Source organism: Lonchura striata, chromosome 2, assembly GCF_050655825.1.
Source record: "Lonchura striata isolate lonStrDom1 chromosome 2, ASM5065582v1, whole genome shotgun sequence".
Taxonomy (NCBI): Eukaryota; Metazoa; Chordata; class Aves; order Passeriformes; family Estrildidae; genus Lonchura; species Lonchura striata.
In genome coordinates, this window is record NC_140704.1 from 134,892,502 (window position 1) to 134,910,786 (window position 18,285).

General features: G+C 41.1%; 1 protein-coding gene across 1 annotated transcript; it reads right to left on the minus strand.

Moving 5' to 3' along the window:
• Positions 1 to 9,082: 9,082 nt before the first annotated feature.
• RIDA (reactive intermediate imine deaminase A) lies at positions 9,083 to 18,219 on the minus strand. The gene is made up of 6 exons (XM_021543258.3): positions 18,104 to 18,219; positions 13,970 to 14,075; positions 13,349 to 13,403; positions 12,467 to 12,535; positions 10,934 to 10,989; positions 9,083 to 10,509 (listed from the first exon to the last, which is right to left on the minus strand). Exons 1-6 carry the CDS (start codon positions 18,163 to 18,165, stop codon positions 10,447 to 10,449), a joined length of 411 nt encoding a protein of 136 aa, XP_021398933.1. The 5' UTR covers positions 18,166 to 18,219; the 3' UTR covers positions 9,083 to 10,446.
• Positions 18,220 to 18,285: the final 66 nt, after the last annotated feature.

An 18,285-nucleotide genomic window follows, 5' to 3' on the forward strand; every position in this document is an offset into this window, starting at 1 on the left:
GGGGCCAGAGCGGCCCCGGGGCCGGCCGGCGCCATCCCAGCGGTCCCGGCGCCGGGAGCAGCGGCACGGGGGGACCCGCGGGCACCGGCTCCGCCGTCAGCCGCCCGCCTTGCCGGGCCGCGCAGGCTCAGTCCCAGCCAGGGCTGGCGCATGCTCCCTGCGCACCCGCTATTCGCCCGCCCGCAAGCGCGCCCGCCGCAGCCGGAGCCGCGGCTGCCCGCCTTCCCGCAGCCCGCGTTCCCTCTGCCGCCGCGGCTGCGGTCCCGCGCCAGCGACCGATGCGGGCAAGCAGCACGCCGCTACGGCCGCCACCGCCCCCGGAGGAGACGCACGCAGCGCCACATCTCGGCACAGCGCAGCTTTTCCGGCCGCCCCGGGTCGCGGCAGGGAAAGCGGCTCACAGCCGATCCGTGGAACAACCGCGCCGCCTTGTGGAACAAAGGCAACGTTGCAACAAGCGTTGCAAAGGCTGCAGAAAAAACAACGCAAGATCGTTTTAATCCAGGATAGCCAGAATCGTCCGCGATCAATCGAGGGCCTCAAAGCATGCCTTGCAGAAGAAGAGCAAGACACAATAGTCATCATTCCAGGAAAAATGGACATGCCAAGCCAAGGCACCTCACACACTGGACAGGACACAAGCACTCAAGCCATGGATGATCCACAACGACAATTTCCTGTACCACAGGAGAACAGTGACAAGAATGTTATTTCCATCACAGCAGGACAAGGCTTTCCTATTTTATCTAAAGAACCACCTGGCTTCTGGACATCAACAGACACTTCAGCTTTTTATATGCCTGCTCCAAAGACTTGTCTTTCAGGTCAAAAGTCCACTTCTTCAACTCAACCAAGATTTTATTCACTTTCTCAGGATTTTATAAAACAACTATTTCTCCAACTTCAGGAATTTGCTCAGTGCTTTCCAGGACAAAAGCATTGAACTCACTCTGTTCCATTCACTTCATCATCAACACAGACAGCAAGTGCAGTTACAGCCTCTTCAGTTCCTCAATATCCAGAACCCGACAGCCTTTTTATCTCCCCCCAAACAGAAGGGGAAGGGGGAGGGGTGCCTGAAATGTATGCACCCTTCGGGCCAGAGGAAGATGCATCCAGGCAAATGGCAACCCCACCAGATGTGGCTCCTATTCCCAGAAATAGCCAAAGAGATGCTTCATTGACAAACTAAGCAAATGTCAGAAGGATACCATGGAACTGCTTGAGGTAGAAAATCACCACAAAATCACAACAAAACCACAGAAAATACAAATCAGGACTCAAGTCAGTAATTTACAGGATTTACAGCAACTTTTGTGAGAAATGAATTGGATCAGATCAATTTTGGGGATCACAGATTTTGAACTTTCATCATTTTTCAGTCTGTTTAAAGGAGACTGTAAAATCCCCCAGAACTCTCACGCCTGAGGCTCAAGACACCCTTGAGAAGATTGCTGAAGCTCTTCAACAAAGACAAGCACATTACTTTATAATGATGCAACCATTTTTCCTTGCAGTTTTGGGAGAAAAGATACAACTCTATGGTCTCATAGTCCAATGGGACTCATCAGAAAAAGACCCTTTGTTGATAATAGAGTAGGATTTCTTGCCCTACAGCTCTCCCAAAAATATTTTTACCACATTAGAAATGCCAGCCCAGATTATAATCAGGGCCAGAACCAGATTGCAAACAATGGTGGGCAAAGATTTTACAACAATTTATCTGCTGTTGAAAAAAGACTATCTTGATTGGGCATTGCAAAAATCAGAGGACTTAAAAACTGCATTGTTAAATTATTTGGGTGTTTGTTCAAGCCATTTTCCAGGTCATAAGCTTGCTGCAAACAAAATTAAGCTTCACAGGGAAACCCATGATAAGTGAAGTGCCATTGGATGCAATAACATTATTCACTGATGGTTTGGGCAAAACACATAAATCAGTCATAACTTGGCAGAATGTAACCGCAAAAGAATGGGAATCAGACATTCAAACAATACAGGGCTCATCTCAAATTGTATAATTAGCTGTAGTGGTCAGAAATGTTTCAAGAACTCCTCAATCTAATTACAGATTTAGCATATGTGGCCAACATAGTCAAAAGAATAGAAGGGTCGCTTCTAAAAGAAGTAGATAATGAAGATTTGTACTCTTGTCTTGTAAGCATGCAAAGAGTATTACAACAGAGAAAACATAAATATTTTATCTCTCACATCAGGGCACATTCTTCCCTTCCAGGATTCCTAGCAGAAGAGAATGCATGAGCAGACAGCCTGACCATGATAGTTTCAAACACCTTGCCAAACATTTTCGAACAGGCAAAGCTGAGTCATGTGTTCTTTCATCAGAATGCACAAGCACTCATGCACACATTTCACATTTCCAAAGATCAAGTAAAAGCCATCATAAGCGCTTGCCCTGATTGTCAGCTTGTGCAACCTCCTGTTTCTACAGGAGCGGTCAATCTAAGAGGGTTGCAGAGTCTGCAGCTGTGGCAAACATGTCACAAAATACCCGTCTGTTGGGAGATTCAAAAATATTCATGTGTCAGTAGACACTTCCTCAGGTGCAGTCTTTGCTTCCCTCCACACAGGTGAAACAGTAAAGCATGTCAGCATTTTTTGCAAGCATTTGCTTCATTAGGTGTTCCTCAAGAAGTCAAAACAGACAATGGCCCAACTTACAGAGGGTAAACCCTCGATACATTCTTTAAAAATTGGGGTGTTTTTCATAGTTTGGCATCCCTCATTCTCCCACGGGACAGGCCATCACTGAGAGGACACACCACACTTTAAAATCTCTTTTAGATAAACAGAAAAGGGGGGAGGCAGAGGCTACGCCTCAGATGCGGTTGAACAAAGTGCATGTTTTAAACTTTCTGAACAGTTCTTTCACAGAACCTGCTCCACCAATTGCTGGGCATTTTTCAAATAGTAGCCAGGCGAAACTAAGGGGGAAGTGTTTTGATCAGAAACCTAGAGACAGGGCAGATTGAAGGCCCATTCCAGCTAATGACTTGGGGCCGGGAATGTGCTTGTGTCTCCACAGGTGCGGGACCGAAGTGGATTCTGGCAAAACATGTGAAACTACACTGAGTCCAGAAATGAGCAGGCGGTGACCCCAGCAGCACAGAAGCGAGCAGCAAGAGACATGAACCAGTGTCAAGATTGTAGTTGACATCAGACATCAGTCATTTCTTCATCTTGTGTGCAGAATCTGTGGACTGGGGTTTTGTGAGGGCGGGTTGTGTCGGGATTGCAGATTTTTGTGGGGGATAAGCATGAAGCTCGAGCAGGTATCATGCTTCTGCCTGATCTCTTTACTGGTTGCTTTAAGCAATGCGGTCTTGCCAGTGAGTCAACCAAGGGAAAATGTTTGGGAGACCTTGGCCAATGCACCAGGTCTGGACACCATTTGTTTGACTCCAGGCCGAAAAAGCCATTCTCCACATGTTTAGTCTGTTTACTGGTAGACAAAAGGCCAATTCCAAAAAATATTCCATTAAAATGGTCACGATTCATTTTTAATCCAGTGGACAGCTGGGGTGTTAGGACCAAATTTCTCCCTAAGGCTCTTCATGAGCCTCAGGAATTGGAAATTCTTGGCTCAGTGAAGATGAATTTTTGTATAATATTTGGTCTTCCTGGGTCAAAACAAAATAAGGATAAAATAGTAGATGTAACCCCAAATCATATCATATATAAAAATGCAACATCTTGGTGTAATCTCACAACAGTGATGGTCACACCATCCAACAAGGTTCCATTGCAATTACTGCAGGGAATCGTCTTCATTTCTGGGGACAGAGTTTGGCCTGCCAGCCCTTCCAATGTCAAAGGTGGTCCGTGCAGCATTGGGAAATCTTTTGTCAGTGCATGGACATGGATGTGAAGAATTTGAAGGAATGCCTTGGATGAATTTGTCTGATCGTTCAAAATCTATTCATGAAAGCATACAACAGTTGGAGGATGGAGTGGCCAAACTCAGGGAAGAGAATGGGTCATGGCTGGATGGCATGTTCAATTGGTTTAATCTTGCTCCAGCATGGAGAGAATTTGTGAAGATAGGTATTTTTGTCCTGATTGGCGTCATTATTCTTTTAATATTTGTGCCATGCCTACTTCAGTGTGTCCAAGGGATGATGGATGAGGCTGTCAGAGGAGTGGTTTTTGTTCAAACAGAAGGGGGAGATGTGGGAACCCAGGGCAGGGGGAATATCCCCCTGTCTGCCCTGGGCTGCTCTGACTCCCAGGAAAACACTGACTTTGACCCTCATTCATGGAGAAGGCCTCCAAAGCTTCAAAGTAAACTAGAGATCATTCCAGTGTGAAATAGATTGTAGGGATTGTAGAGAGTAGTTTAGTATGTCACATGGGTGAGAAATTTCAGTTTCAGGATTTTTAGCATACTGTAGATGGGTACAAGATGGAGGTTACAGGGTGTTGTCTCGAGTTCCTTTCTCCTTCCTTCTTCTTCTTGGGTTCGGCTAATATCTTGTAATTGGGCAGAAAAATCTGCATTGTGGGTCTTTAGTGGTCAGTTTTTGGGTTAGAAAGAGAAATAATCTAGGTGTCACTTTGCACCTGGCTCTCAGTGGCCACGGGATGGAGGTTCCCCGGCTGCTGTCCCGCGAGTGGCCGCAGGGCAGACACTGACTGCCTGCCCCCGAGTCTCTGCCGAGACTGCTGCGGATGGCGGTGATCGCTGCGGCATGGGGAGCACAGCTGGGGCACAGAGCACGGGGAAACTGAGGCACAGGAATAAGGGAAGGACACCTGTCTGAATCTCCAAATCTTTAATGACGATGTTGGGGCAGAACAAGTGAACCAATCTGAACCCAAAGGGGCTACGTTTAAGGGGTGGGGGAACTCAGGGAGGACACAACCTGTAAGCAGTAGGAGGGCATTAGGGGAGGGCTGCAGGGGAAGGGCTCCCCGGTAGAAGTCAACACAGGGAGGGAGCAAACCTCACAACCCAGTTCTGCTTTGAGGAAGGGATGAGAGACAGGGAACTCTCCAGAACCAAAGGAGTGTGCTATCTTCGACAGACAGGGGTAAGACAAGGGAACGAGGGTCGACATGTGGATTGACATGTGGGTTGGCATACATTTTGGCCAGGAAAACTGGTAAACAACTCAGGACTGAACCATTGGGGAAGCCAAATGGAGTATATAGACTGAACCATTACAAACTTAAAACAAGGAATATTAAAACATACTACTAGAAAAACCAACTGTAAAATAACAGACTACCACATAATTTAATTGGGTAGTTTAGGTTTTGATTAGACTTAAAAAGGCCTTGCAACACGAGGCCATTGGCCATTTTTGTGCTGTTTTTGGGCATGCAAGGTCTGGGTGGAGACAGTGTACTGAAGTCATGATAAGATCACAATAAAACAAGAACCTGAAGACCAAAAAAGTCCTGTGTGTTTGCTTTTCCTGACAAAGAACTGCTTCAGGAGGGTTTCCCCTTGTCAGGGGAGTCCTCAAGGAATTGCCCAGAGTGGGCCCCAAAAACTCACATTGCAGGATCACAGAATCAATTAGGTTAGAAAACAACTCTTAAGTTACTTGAGTCCAGTTGTTGACTGAAGACCACCTTGTCACTAGACCATGGCAGTAAGTGCCACGTCCAGCTATTTCTCATCCAGGCATGGTGACTCCACCACCTCCCTGGGCAGCCTATGCCAATGTTTGACAACCCTTTCTGTGAAGAAATTCCTCCTGATGTTTAATCTGAACCTCCGCTGGCACAGCTTGAGGCTATGTCCTGTGCAAAGGGACTCTATATAATACATTGCTGGGGACTGTGACATAAGGATGTAGGAGAAAAGGTCAGTTACCTAAAAATGCCAAGCACAACATTGCTTTTTTATTAGCTTTATTGTATAATAGAACTTAACAAAAATCCTGACTGTCACCAGCAAATTATACAAATCCCCTCTAAGAAATAATTTCAAACTTCATGTACATGTCTGACTCCAGCTGACTCTGGTTTGTATTAAATAATTAATTTATATCCTTGGCCTGTTAACCTTTTGTATAAGCTCATAGTTCTTGGCTGTATCACTAAATCTAAGGCTTTCTGCTTAGCAGCATTCTTATGAACTTGTCAGCTTCATTTAATATTAACTGCCTGTAGGCAACATCATAAAATCCAAATGCATACCTTTTTCTTTTTAGGGAATTTTTGCTAGGCAGATGTAACTTTTAATTTATTTTTTTAGTTTTTCTAGCCTTCTGTAAATAGACAAGCTAAAACAAGCTGCTGGTTCTGTTAAAAAATCTATTACCATTAATGTGAGCATCAAAAAATTAAACAGAAGTTGTCAACAGTTTTTATCCACATACTCAAACCATTCCACAAAAAGAAGAATGAAAAACAACACCATGCACATTCAAGAGCTGAGGAGTGGGGGAACAGGTACTGAGCAGAATGAGAACACCCCAAAGTGACATAGGACTGGGCTGGGTGTACAGCCATGTTCCAGGATGCCCTAAGCATTTCCATCTTCAGTTGCATCTCGTGGCTGATTTCTTCCTGTGAGCTGGGAATTCGGTTCAGCCACCAGCACATGTGCCAGCACAGCCCCACTCAAAAACACAGGAGGTTAAATCGGCAGAGGCAGGCTGACTACTGGCAAGATCATGAACTGCAGTCTGACAAGCATTAAACTATTTTTAAGCATAAACCAACAAGAGCTCTGTGACAGAGATCAGTAGTATTCATAGCAACAGAGGAGACTGCACTTGGAAATAAAATGTTAAGATACAAGGGAGTCAAAATGACCTGCTCACCTCACAGTCACTGTTTCTACTATGTTGTAACAAAGAAGACAGGTGACTATGTATGTTCTTCCTCGTGCTCAGCTTCTTCAGGCCATAAAGCAATGCAGATGAAAACAAGAGGAATATAAACCAGTCAGTGATTCAACAGTAGCAGACTTTCTCAACATCTTCATCCTTACATAGTCTATAATCACAACAGGTGAATTTTCTTTTTCCTTTCCCAAACAGGAAATATGCTTCATACTATCTATGTTAAACATGAGAAATTGAATCACCTAAATTATCAAAATGTGCTTGCTAAAAATATGCTGAACACTCCTGCCCTGAGAAATAAGACATCTCCACCATGCAAATGTACTTGGTCTGTCAACCAGCTTTCTGCTGTTAAAGGCTGGGAAAAGGAAGATATGCCCCAATATTTGTGTTTTCCAGATATTAAGCAACATATTTTTTTAAAAATACAGTCAAGCATTTTTTATAATTGTTTTGCATTTTATCAAAAGTTAAACAATTCAGTCCTCAACTTCATCCAAGGCAGAAGTAACCTTTCCTCACAGAAGGGAGTACTGGGCAGTGCACTTGAAAGAACAAGCTTAATTTCCAAGCTAACAAGAAAGTTCTGCTAGAATTTTTTTTTCTAATTACCAATAAATACAGCCCTAGAAGAGGTTAAATTTGCTCCCTGTCAGCTCTGTGCAGACACATATGCCCTCTGCAGGATTTCAGAAGATCCCTGCCCATCTGGCTGGCTGGGGTTGGCTCTTTCACTCAATGAGGAGCTGCTTTTAGGTAAACACTGCAGCAAGAGCAAGTGCTGCTAGAAGAAGACTGGGGCAATTTATGTGGTTTAAGAGAACACAGTTTTATTAAAACTAGGTACTGAAATTTATTTGTTGCATTGCCTAATCCATACAAAATATAATAATTTAAAGAAGAAAAAGTCTTACTAAAAGAAACACCTGGTAGAACATACACACTTCAGTACTTTATATATTGCTTTACTTTCACAGAAAGTGGCGTTTTGCTGTGGTTTTTTTAGTTATATGTGATAGAAACAGATTTTAAATGCCAAAATCAGGATGCCACAAGATGAATTGCAACTTTGTATTTTGCATGCAGCTCAGTTTAGCAAAGGAAAAAAAAAAAACACCTGTTTTTAGCATATCTCTATTTAAAACTGAACTTGTTAAATGTCTACGTAGCTAGTAGTTTGCAAATTAAGTGCTAAGAGATAGGCTTTTCATATTGGAGAATCATGGGTTTTGTTTTAAAGAATAGAATCAAATAACATAACTCTACTTAAATAAAATAAATGTTTTACACTTCTCTGTGGAAGGCTGATTTTTTATTTTGAGAACTACTATGTTAGAGCTGTAAATAAGAGACTTTATTTCAGTTATTCTAGACTTCCTGTACCAGAAGAATACGTATCAAGAAAATATCTTGAATGGCTTTGATTTAAATATATAGTCTAAAAACTTTAACTGTCTTCACCTGAAGAATCATAAGGCTAAGAGGGAATTTCTGTTCTTAAGTTTTTGCAGAATGGCACCTACTTACTGATAAAAACACTTAATGGAAACAAAATGTTGGCTGCATCCAGCATGGAACTTTTCCCAGGTGTTTAATTTCCATTTCAGCCTCAGCCTGTCCCTTACTGTGGAGAGCAATGGTGTATTTGCTCTCCTACCACCACAGTCTCAAGGAGGCTGTAATGGGCTTTCACCGGCCAATGCACAAGTCAGCATGCCACAAAAATACCGCAACTGCCATCTAGTGATGGGCTGGAGGTGCAGGGAGGCTGCGGGACACAGGCTGGGAATGCGGTGGGAAGAACGTGAGCAGTAAGAAGGGATAATCACTGGTTACTAAAGGCTGAACACAGCTCATGTTCAAACAATTGAAACCAGCTGGTTTACAGTGAACTTGAACTAAATCTCCTGTAAATCAGTGAAATAGATCCCAACCACATAATTACATCTAAACAAAGCTGTAACAGAGAAACTTAAATATAAATCAGGAATTAAACTCCATTTAAAAGTTTAAATGTAACATTTCAATTACATTCAATTACATTATTTTAAATTATTATTAATTGACAAAATGAAGGAACATCTGCTTTGTGTTTCCTGGAAAGTCATTGCCATATTAGTTAGTACTAACTCCTTCCTAACACATCTGACCATGTTCTTTCTTAGGTGGATTGCTTATGGAATCAGAGCTATAGAGCATAAGATGCCTTATTAGTACAGCCAAGGAGACAGAAAAAGAACAGCAGCAAAAACTAATCAAAGTTTATGTATGGGAAGTTTATTTAGAGAAAAGTCAGGTATTTTTTAAAGGCTGTTTGGAAGTTTGCTGTTTGAAATAACAAAGGCATTATCTTGCTTCTAATAAAAATAATTATCCCCCAAAGAAAGCAAGGTAATACAATAAAAAAAATCCTTATATCTGCACATATTTTCTGTGACAACCTCATTATGAATCTTTGTTCTATAACGGTGCAGTTTATAAGCTCAGTGAAAAGAAGGAATGGCTGTTTCACATCAAATCTAGGACTGGTAAGTAGGGCTGACTATTCTCACAGTATCCATTTCTACTCGATAGAAGATCAATACAGAAGGATGGGCTAAGTAACTAGCATCACCAGTTGGATTTCTTAATATTAATTAATCACTCCATCAAATCTATGCTTCTGACCTTAATGACTGAGGAAAAAATTACAAGAACTGTAATGGTTGTAGCTGAAAGCTTCCTGTCCTGGAGAATTTCATCCTTAGCTATAAGATGTAGATAATAAGCCTATTCTTTTGGTTCAAATTATCTGTTATTGGATAAGCAAGCTGGAGACTTTTTTTGTAATGGAGTATCAAACCATAATCAGGAAAAGAAAAGTTTGTTCCCATAATAGACAAACACATTTTTGCAGTTGCAGTTATATTTTAATCTCATTAAACATATTTTAATTTTTATTTTTTTTAAATCAAGATAAAGCTGAATTGCTATGAAAAAGATCATGAGAAAGGTTACATGTAGATATTAATTTTAATCTGATTTATAAGGGTACCACTTTACTTCAGAAAATTGTAATTGTCTTCTTTCTGAAATCAATATTAACTTTGTTAAGCAGTTGCTTACATATGAAAACATCTGAGTCCCAACAGTAATCTGTTGTGTAAAGAAAGAAGTTAAGAAAATTCGGAAGCAAATACAGTAAAATTCCTCAGAAGTGAAGATGTATGCTAAGCAATTCAAGTGTTCTGTTTTCTCATTTGTTATTTTTTTCCGATTTAAATTTTTTTACTAAAAACCTACTATTACAAATCAATATAGTTTTCTGCGTCCAGATCACCCATAGTATAACTCTAATACATTCACCCAGGTATGTACCTTAATACCTGAATATCCAGTCACCTCCACAAAGGGCAGGTCCTGTCCTACAATCTGGCTCAGCTGATTTTAGCAGGACTCAGGCACTTTTCAGAGTTTGCCAGCAGAGAACTCACTGTAAGTCCTGAAGAAAGCACCTCTCCTCAGTAAGTTTACTGATTTAAGCTGTGTGTAACTGCTGTTAATCAGCTGTAGGAATTGGATGTAAGGAAGAAGTATTAACTAAATCTAAAACTGTCATTGTAAGATATCCAGTCTCTACTTATAGTCATGCTGAAGCATCTTGGAGAGGTCCCTGAATGGCAATAGCTTCAATTTCAACTCTGGCCCCCTGTGACAAAGCAATGAAGAAACGTATTAGGAATTTAATGTATCTATTTTATGAAACAATTGGATGAACAATACAACTTCATAAAAAAGTGACATTTGAGAGAGATTAAATTTCTGACAGTTGTATTACTGATTTAGCAATGTTCAGTAATATTGTAAATTAAATTTATGCTTACTCAAGTATCATAACCCCTTATTTCTAATGTTTTATCTGTCTTCCACCTTAAAGAAATATGTATCTCATATTCAGACTCTGAAAATATGTGAGAGTAACAATAATATACTTAGAAAAGAAATTAGGAGTCTTTATTAAAATAATTGCAATCAAAGCTATTTCAGACTTAAAAAAGCTGTCAGAATGTTTCAGTAGTAAGGTATTCCAGAAAATTTTGGGTTTTTTTTGTAGATAGAAAAGTGACACTTACTCTGGGCAAAGCAGCAACTTGATAGGCTGCTCTGGCTGGGAAGTTTGCCTTGAAAACTGTAATTTAAACAGAAACATCCAGCAATCACTAAACTTGGCTTGATAAAACACAGTTCAAAGTAATCTGTATAAAATTAAATAATTGGAACTATTTCAGTTTCAAGGCTACAAATCGTCCATGCCAGCTGTCATTTCCCCCTTGTTTTTTTGTTTTGGTGACTGACTGCTCAATCTCAGCAAGCCACCACTCATCCCCAAGCAGTCAGCTGCATTTGTGATCTGTTGGCCAGTGATAACTTGTATTCTGCTGACACTGCAGGACCATCACACCAACTTGGCTGAAAAAGAAAGATTAAATCAGAATGGTGATGAGTTTCAAACACCAGGGAGTGGGAGATGGCTCGTTCACAGAAAGAGCAGGAGAGAGAAACAGGCCTCTGCCAAAAGAGTAATGAGCAAAGATCCCAGATTCACATAAAGTCACCAGGAGTCCAACCTTACTCATATCAAAGGAAAACAGAGGAAAAATAGGCTTTTGATTTATTCCTCCGTGCCCATTTAGACCTGACAATCACAGATATTACAACTACGTAAGGCATGGGGAAGGGTACTGGTAAAGACATAGGAGCTTCACCACCATGCCATGGCCAAGAACATCTTTCACTATATCAGATTGCTCAAAATCCCATCCAACCCTGACTGATCACTTCCAAGAAATTTGCATAATGAAGTCAAAGTTTTACTAGTGACAGTTATCACAAATCTGTTAATAATGGAAATATAGGGGTCCTGCATCGAGATAGCAACTTGCAATAAGAGAACAGCAGCAACTGTGCTCAAACTCCAGGCTGGAAGCAACAAGTACTGGTTTTACTCTGCTTAAGCAGGCACACCCCCCAGTACAGTTTGACAAGTAGGAGACTGTGTTACTTGTTTATCAATGACACTTCATTCAAGACCAGATGTGGCAATCTAAATAAGGAGCTCATGCAAATTGTTCCAAATTATTCTGCACAAAACAGCTCATTGGAATCACCTATTTCAGTCTACATTCACTTTTGCTGACCAAGCATTGTTCTCTTTTTACTTCAAGGGGACCACCATCGCTCATCCTTGTATAAAGAATGAGCACAGTCCTATAACAATGACCCTCAAATTGTTCAAAAAGTACAGACTCAAAAGAAATGGAGATAGAAAGTCTGAAATTCAGCATTTCAAGGCTACCTACAGTAGAACTATAGCCAAGACAGCAAAACATCAAGCAAGGTAAGAGGCAAAGAAGATCAACCTGTAGGGATAGCAGGAGATGATCTTCCCAGGACAGTGAGTTAGTGGAAAGACAGAATAAAAATCCACATGAAATTAAGCTCTGCTTGATCTGATACTTGAAAATTAAATATTAAAAAAAAATTTATACAGGAATTTCAAAGAATGTGGACCTATATCATATGAGCCATTAAAACACTTGGACTACCATGAACATAATTTGTTCCGCAATCCATAATGGTAAAACACAAGCAAAATATCTACTTACATTGTTTGTAAATATCATTAATATCATTGTAGTCCTTCATGTCTGCCATCAAAACTGTAGTCTTCACAACTAGAAATTATGTAAGTGCAGTTATTTTAGACCTCTGACTTGCATAAAAAATTGAAAAACTTTAGTGCATTTCTTGCTTTTATTTCATAGATTTCTCTCAAGTATTCTAAACATTTTGAAAAGTTCTGCAGATATTAACCATTAGAGCTACAACGTAAGGAACTATCTAAAAAAATCCGAGCATCTAGTGTGTAATAAAACTTTAAGAAATTAAGCCATTCCTGACTAGCTCTGAAAAAGCCAAATCCTCCCATGAGGCACTGAACTAATAAGCAGATAAATTAAAATAGCTGCTGGCAATAACTTAGATATAATATCTGCTGCCAGTAAAAAAAAAATCATGGAAGGTCTGAAAATATACTCTGTGCTAGAATTTCTTCTCAGGACTGCCTAACCCAGCAGCAATTCTGGTGTGGCTTCACCAGTAGAGTCCTCCACCCAAAAAGTATTGATAATGTCTAGAATATTAACAGCACAGTTACAAACGTGCTTTCACCTGGAGCAAAGCCTTAAAATGTCTGTAGTCACTGCAATATTCTGTACCTGGGCTTCCCCAGTTGGAGTTAAAATATTAGTACCACTGCCAAAAATTTTTGGTGAAAGGTAGTGTTCAATGGATACCCATTGCAAAACTTGCATATAGATTCATTTCTTTTATTTTTTAACCTAAATTCACTTTTTCTTTTGTTTCTTCCAGCTATTGGTAACAATTTAATGTCCAACAAATAGCTTTTTTCTTTTTTTCTTAAAAGGTCACTTGATTTTTTTATATTTTAATTCAGGTAAAAACAACCATCTGTAAGCAGCACTTACCATTGCCATAGTCACAGCCTGCAGCTTTCAGGATTTCTCCCATGTTTTTTAGAGCCTAAAGAAAAATGAAACAAAAATATTTTAGCTATCAGCTGGGTTATGTTTCTGTAAGTTTGTAAGTTTGACTTGTGACTTTGCCGAATCCATGTTTACTGTAAGTTCAATCAGCAAAATCTCAACTGTCAAAAAAAGACTGACTTAAATAAAAATTAATAAAAGGGAGCATCTAATAAATATGAAACCATCCATTCATTAGATGTAAATACATGATACAGCTCCATCTCATCCTATTATCTCACTCCACCTCTTTGCTCCTGAGGGAGTAAAACTTTCCCTGACTCAAGCCAGGTTTTTTATTGGGGTGTGAACCTTTGCTTCAAACACTGATTCTTTCTTACCTTCCTACACAAAACAGATTTCTAGCCTGACCTCCAAGTTTTCCAAGTTGTTGGAAAAATGACTAAAGGAAGTTAAGTTAGTTAAGATGGAATGACTTCCTCCTGCTTTTCCCCCATCTGGAAGATGTGATGTGCTTTCTAGTCTCCTCAATTTCTCATGACTCCACTTTTAATTAGACACATGCCAATTCCATTACAAGTTCATTGCTGAAAGACTTCTTACCTGCTTGGCTTCCTCCTTTACCCCTCCAGAGACAAGCTGCCCAGTGGAAGGTTCCAGCCCTATCTGCCCTGCAATGTACATTGTCCGGTCCACCAGCACGGCTTGGCTGAAAACACAAGTGGCATTTTAGGTCTAATGTTTCCCCACAAAAACACTTCAAATCCAAAAGCACATTTCAAATTTTCTACAGTACTTTATCATGTATCAGACTGAGGTTTGCACATGCAAGCCTGTACATGCAGTCATACACCAACTTGCTTAAACTTTTGAAGAGCTGGGATTATATCACGTATGGGAGTGCATAGCTCTTCCCTTGAGGAGATAAACCCTGTTTTTTGCAAAGGCACAAGGTGTGAATGCAGCAACACAACACTAAACTGAGCTATAGGTTCCATACAGATATACAGCTTCTGTACAGATAGCACAGAGGGAAGGCAGAGTAAATAAAAACATTTTTTGCACCTGCCCAGATAAATATTCCATCCTAGTTTGAGAAGCAAACAATACCTTTCAACCAAAATTCAGCTGCAGATCAATGGAGGGAAAAAAAAAAAAAAGAAAATAAAAAAGAGATTTAATATATTTCTTGTTAAACAAGCACTATGAAAATGAGTTACAGCTGTGAGGTGATACCTGCACCCTGGTTCTCTGGCAGTATTCCTCCGGAGTAATGAATTTGGCCAGTCAGCAAAACACCTTGACCACTCCATCCCCAGAACACTCACTCTCACCAAATAACCTGAGTGACTTCTTTGCTGGGTTAATTCAGAAGAATGCAAACTTCAAGTTATTTGCAAAACATTTATATAAAAATGTCAAATGTGCTTTTGCTGAAGCTGAGTTGGCAAGTATTAGTGTCTCTACTACAAAGAGTTTAAAAGTTGAAAACAAAGATTTAAACTATCTAGCAAACATTATACAAGAGACACAATTTAATTCTCTTCAACCAGTAATTAAAAATATTTTGCAAAGAAATTATAGAAAGATTATTTTGGAACTGGTTTTCTTATCTCTTCTCATTCCACAAGGAAATGCATTGTTTTCAACATTCAACAATTCTCTCAAGCTACACAAACTAGAGTTACCTCCCTGAGGTATCTGAAATAGGAGGTTTTCTTCCCTTTAATGTTGATGGAAATAGAGGGGCACATTCAGAGAATATTTTTAGTACATCTCTCAACTGAGATTTGCTCAGTTGGACTCACAGGGGACAAACCTAATCTAGGGACTCAGTCAAATAATCAGGGTTAGGCAGCTTGAATAATACCATCATTCCCATCTTTCCTTTTACACCTGTCCTACATTCTCCTGTAATTTTATATGGGGAAAAAATAGCCAGCAACTTCTCAGATATAGTAAACTATCTTACATGGGGATTATTTTTTCTGTCATCAACTAACAAAACTGGAGAAAATCACAAAACTACACCATACAAAGAGAAACCACTGAATAGTTTCCTAGCTGACACAGTCTTGTTGATAGAAATGTGTGTGCATGTACACACTTCTTTAGTTTTCTTTCCTACCACTCCTGCTGTGGAGGGGGCCCCTCAGAGCACAAACTTCTGTTTCTGTTTGAAGCACAGAGAGCTGTACAACAAGAAGGTACGGGTTCTCCACTAAAAGAGATTTGGTTTGTGATAAGCAGTACAACACAATGACAGTGAAATGTTTATCTCAGAGGTCATCTGAGAGTCCTAAATCATTATTAACTTGGGAAAGAACGGGCTGAAGCCTTCTGATACCACTGCCAGATCAACATCTGCAGCAGCCTTATTTGGTCTGATCAGCTTCCTGCTCTTGGTGTGCTCACCAGTGGAATCCTCCATTCACTGAGACTAGGAACAATTTACCAGCCAAGGGACAGACTTGCACTGCACTCAAATGCATGAGTGCAGCTAAGGGAAACTTCAACTCCACAAACCCCAATCATTCTTCAACTGTAGATGCACCTCATAACTAGGGCCAACGGTAGCTACTCATTAATCAGCAGGGATGTGAATGTGTGTTAAAGTAATTCAGGCTTCAGTGTACCTAAACGCATAACTGGGCTGACACTGTGACCTTAGAACAACATTGTCAGAGAGATGGTGTTAGGAACCATGCTCTTTTTAAATCAGATCTTTACATAAATTATTGTGGATTAATACAAGAACAGTATCCTGTTAATAACATTAATGAGATATATAGACCCACACATAGATATGTTTCTTTTTATATATCTACCTACCTCAAGGTATTGGCAAATGGATGGAGTAAAGGAAATAGAAAAATACAGTAAAAATAGGTCACCAAAAAGCATACTGAAGGGCTGCAGCAGAACCAGGAATGCAGCTCATTCATCCCAATTCTTCATTCCACATTAAGCCCTCATCCCTGCATAACCAAGCTCAGACCTCACAGCGGAGATGTGGCAGTTATTTCTTGTGCAACTTCTGCCCTCTGGACTTTGTCAAGTTTACTAAAATCTGATAAAATAAGTTAGTGATAAACTTACTGATGTTAGACTTGTCACACATTTAACAAGCTACACAATAAGCAGCATTTCATCAAAAACTGCCAATAAGCACAACATTTCAGAGTGGAAAGCTATGTTGAGGGCTGGGACACTGGTGTGTGCGTGCAAAGAATTGTTGCCTTCCCCTGTCTTAGATGTTCTCCTGATGCCAAGCAACATCAGGCCCTTGGCTGCAATCCACAAACAGGTTATTGTTTACAGAAGTTAACCTTCATGCCATGTCTCTCTGCTTCTACACTTGTATTTTTCCATCTTTATAAAGCCTGCAGAATTAAAAATTCTTAGAAAATGTCCTGGTAATAACCCTTTAGTACTTTAGCTATGAAAATCTACTATACTGACTGAACATCTTTTCACATCCAAATTGCAGAGAAGTCTTTATCTAATTAAAACTGGTATTTTTCTTTATTTTAATTCTATATACAACTGCTACAACAACATATTTGTGAAAATGTTGAACATCTTACATATTTTTACAGCAGTTAGTTTTTTAGACTGAAAAACATAACTATTTAAAATAAGAAAGGATTTTTAAATCCCAGGCATTGAATTCTCCATCTAACCAAGCTTGTCCTGGACTGGGCTCAGCCTTCACTCTGTATCACCTGTGCAGTCAGCATTTCCAGCTTCCCTACACAACACACTCGTCTCTAGCCAAGCACGTTTTTCTGGAGAACAATCATTCTTCTTCCTCTTTTTCCCCCATTCACTCCTTACCACTAATTCCAGAATTATTTTCCCTAAACTAACTTTTTGAACTATACCCCCTCCCCTAATTGGCCTGCAGTTTGCCATGGCAGCACAGCCCCACTCGTGCTTTGGGACTCCAGGTTCCCTGGGGACTACTGGGGGAGGGAGTGCCAGGACTGGCCCCCACTCAGGGGTCCTGCTCTCACCTCAGCCCCAGGCCTGCCTGACTGACCTGCAGAGACCTGCCAAAACCCTGCCAGCAAAACCTGCTCCCAAAATCACAGAATTATTAGGGTTGGAAGGGTCCTCTGGAGATCATTCAGTCCAAGCCCCCCGCCAAGGCAGGCAGGTTACAGAGGAATGCATCCAGCTGGGTTTGGAACGTCTCCAGAGAGGGACACTCTGCAGCCTCCCTGGGCAGCCTGTTCCAATCTCTGCCACTCTCAATAAAGAAACTCTTCCTCATGTTGGGCTGAAACTTCTTGTGTTCTAGTTTATGGCCACTGCTCCTTATCCCGTCACTGGATACCTCTGAAAAGAGTCTGGCACCATCTTCTCGGCACCTGCCTTTGAGGTATTTATGAGTGTTGATAAGATCCTCTCTCAGTCTTCTTTTCTCCAGACTAAACAGGCCCGGCTCCCCCAGTCTCCTCAGATGCTCCAGACCCCTCATCATCTCTGTGCCCCTCCGCTGACCCTCTCCAGTAGCTCCTTGTCTTTCTTGTACTGAGGAGTCCAGAACTGGACACAGCTCTCCAGACGTGGCTTCACTAGGGCCGAGCAGAGGGGCAGGATCACCTCCCTCGACCTGCTGGCCACACTTTTCCTGATGCACCCCAGGAAAGCATTGGCTGCAAGGGCGCTGCCGGCTCATGGTCTACTAGTTATCCACCAAGACTCTCACATCTTTCTTAGCTAAGGCATTACCTGTAGGGACCCAGTGCAGGGGCCTTGGTAGTGCTGATTATTTTCTTCACGAGCGAGGCCATGGCTGGAGCCGGCGCTGAAGCTGCACTAAGTGCTGGGGCCGGCCCCCTGCGCTCCCTCCCCTTGGCGCCAGCCGGGGCACGGCCCGCTCACCACCGCCCGCGGGGGCCTCTGGGAAATGT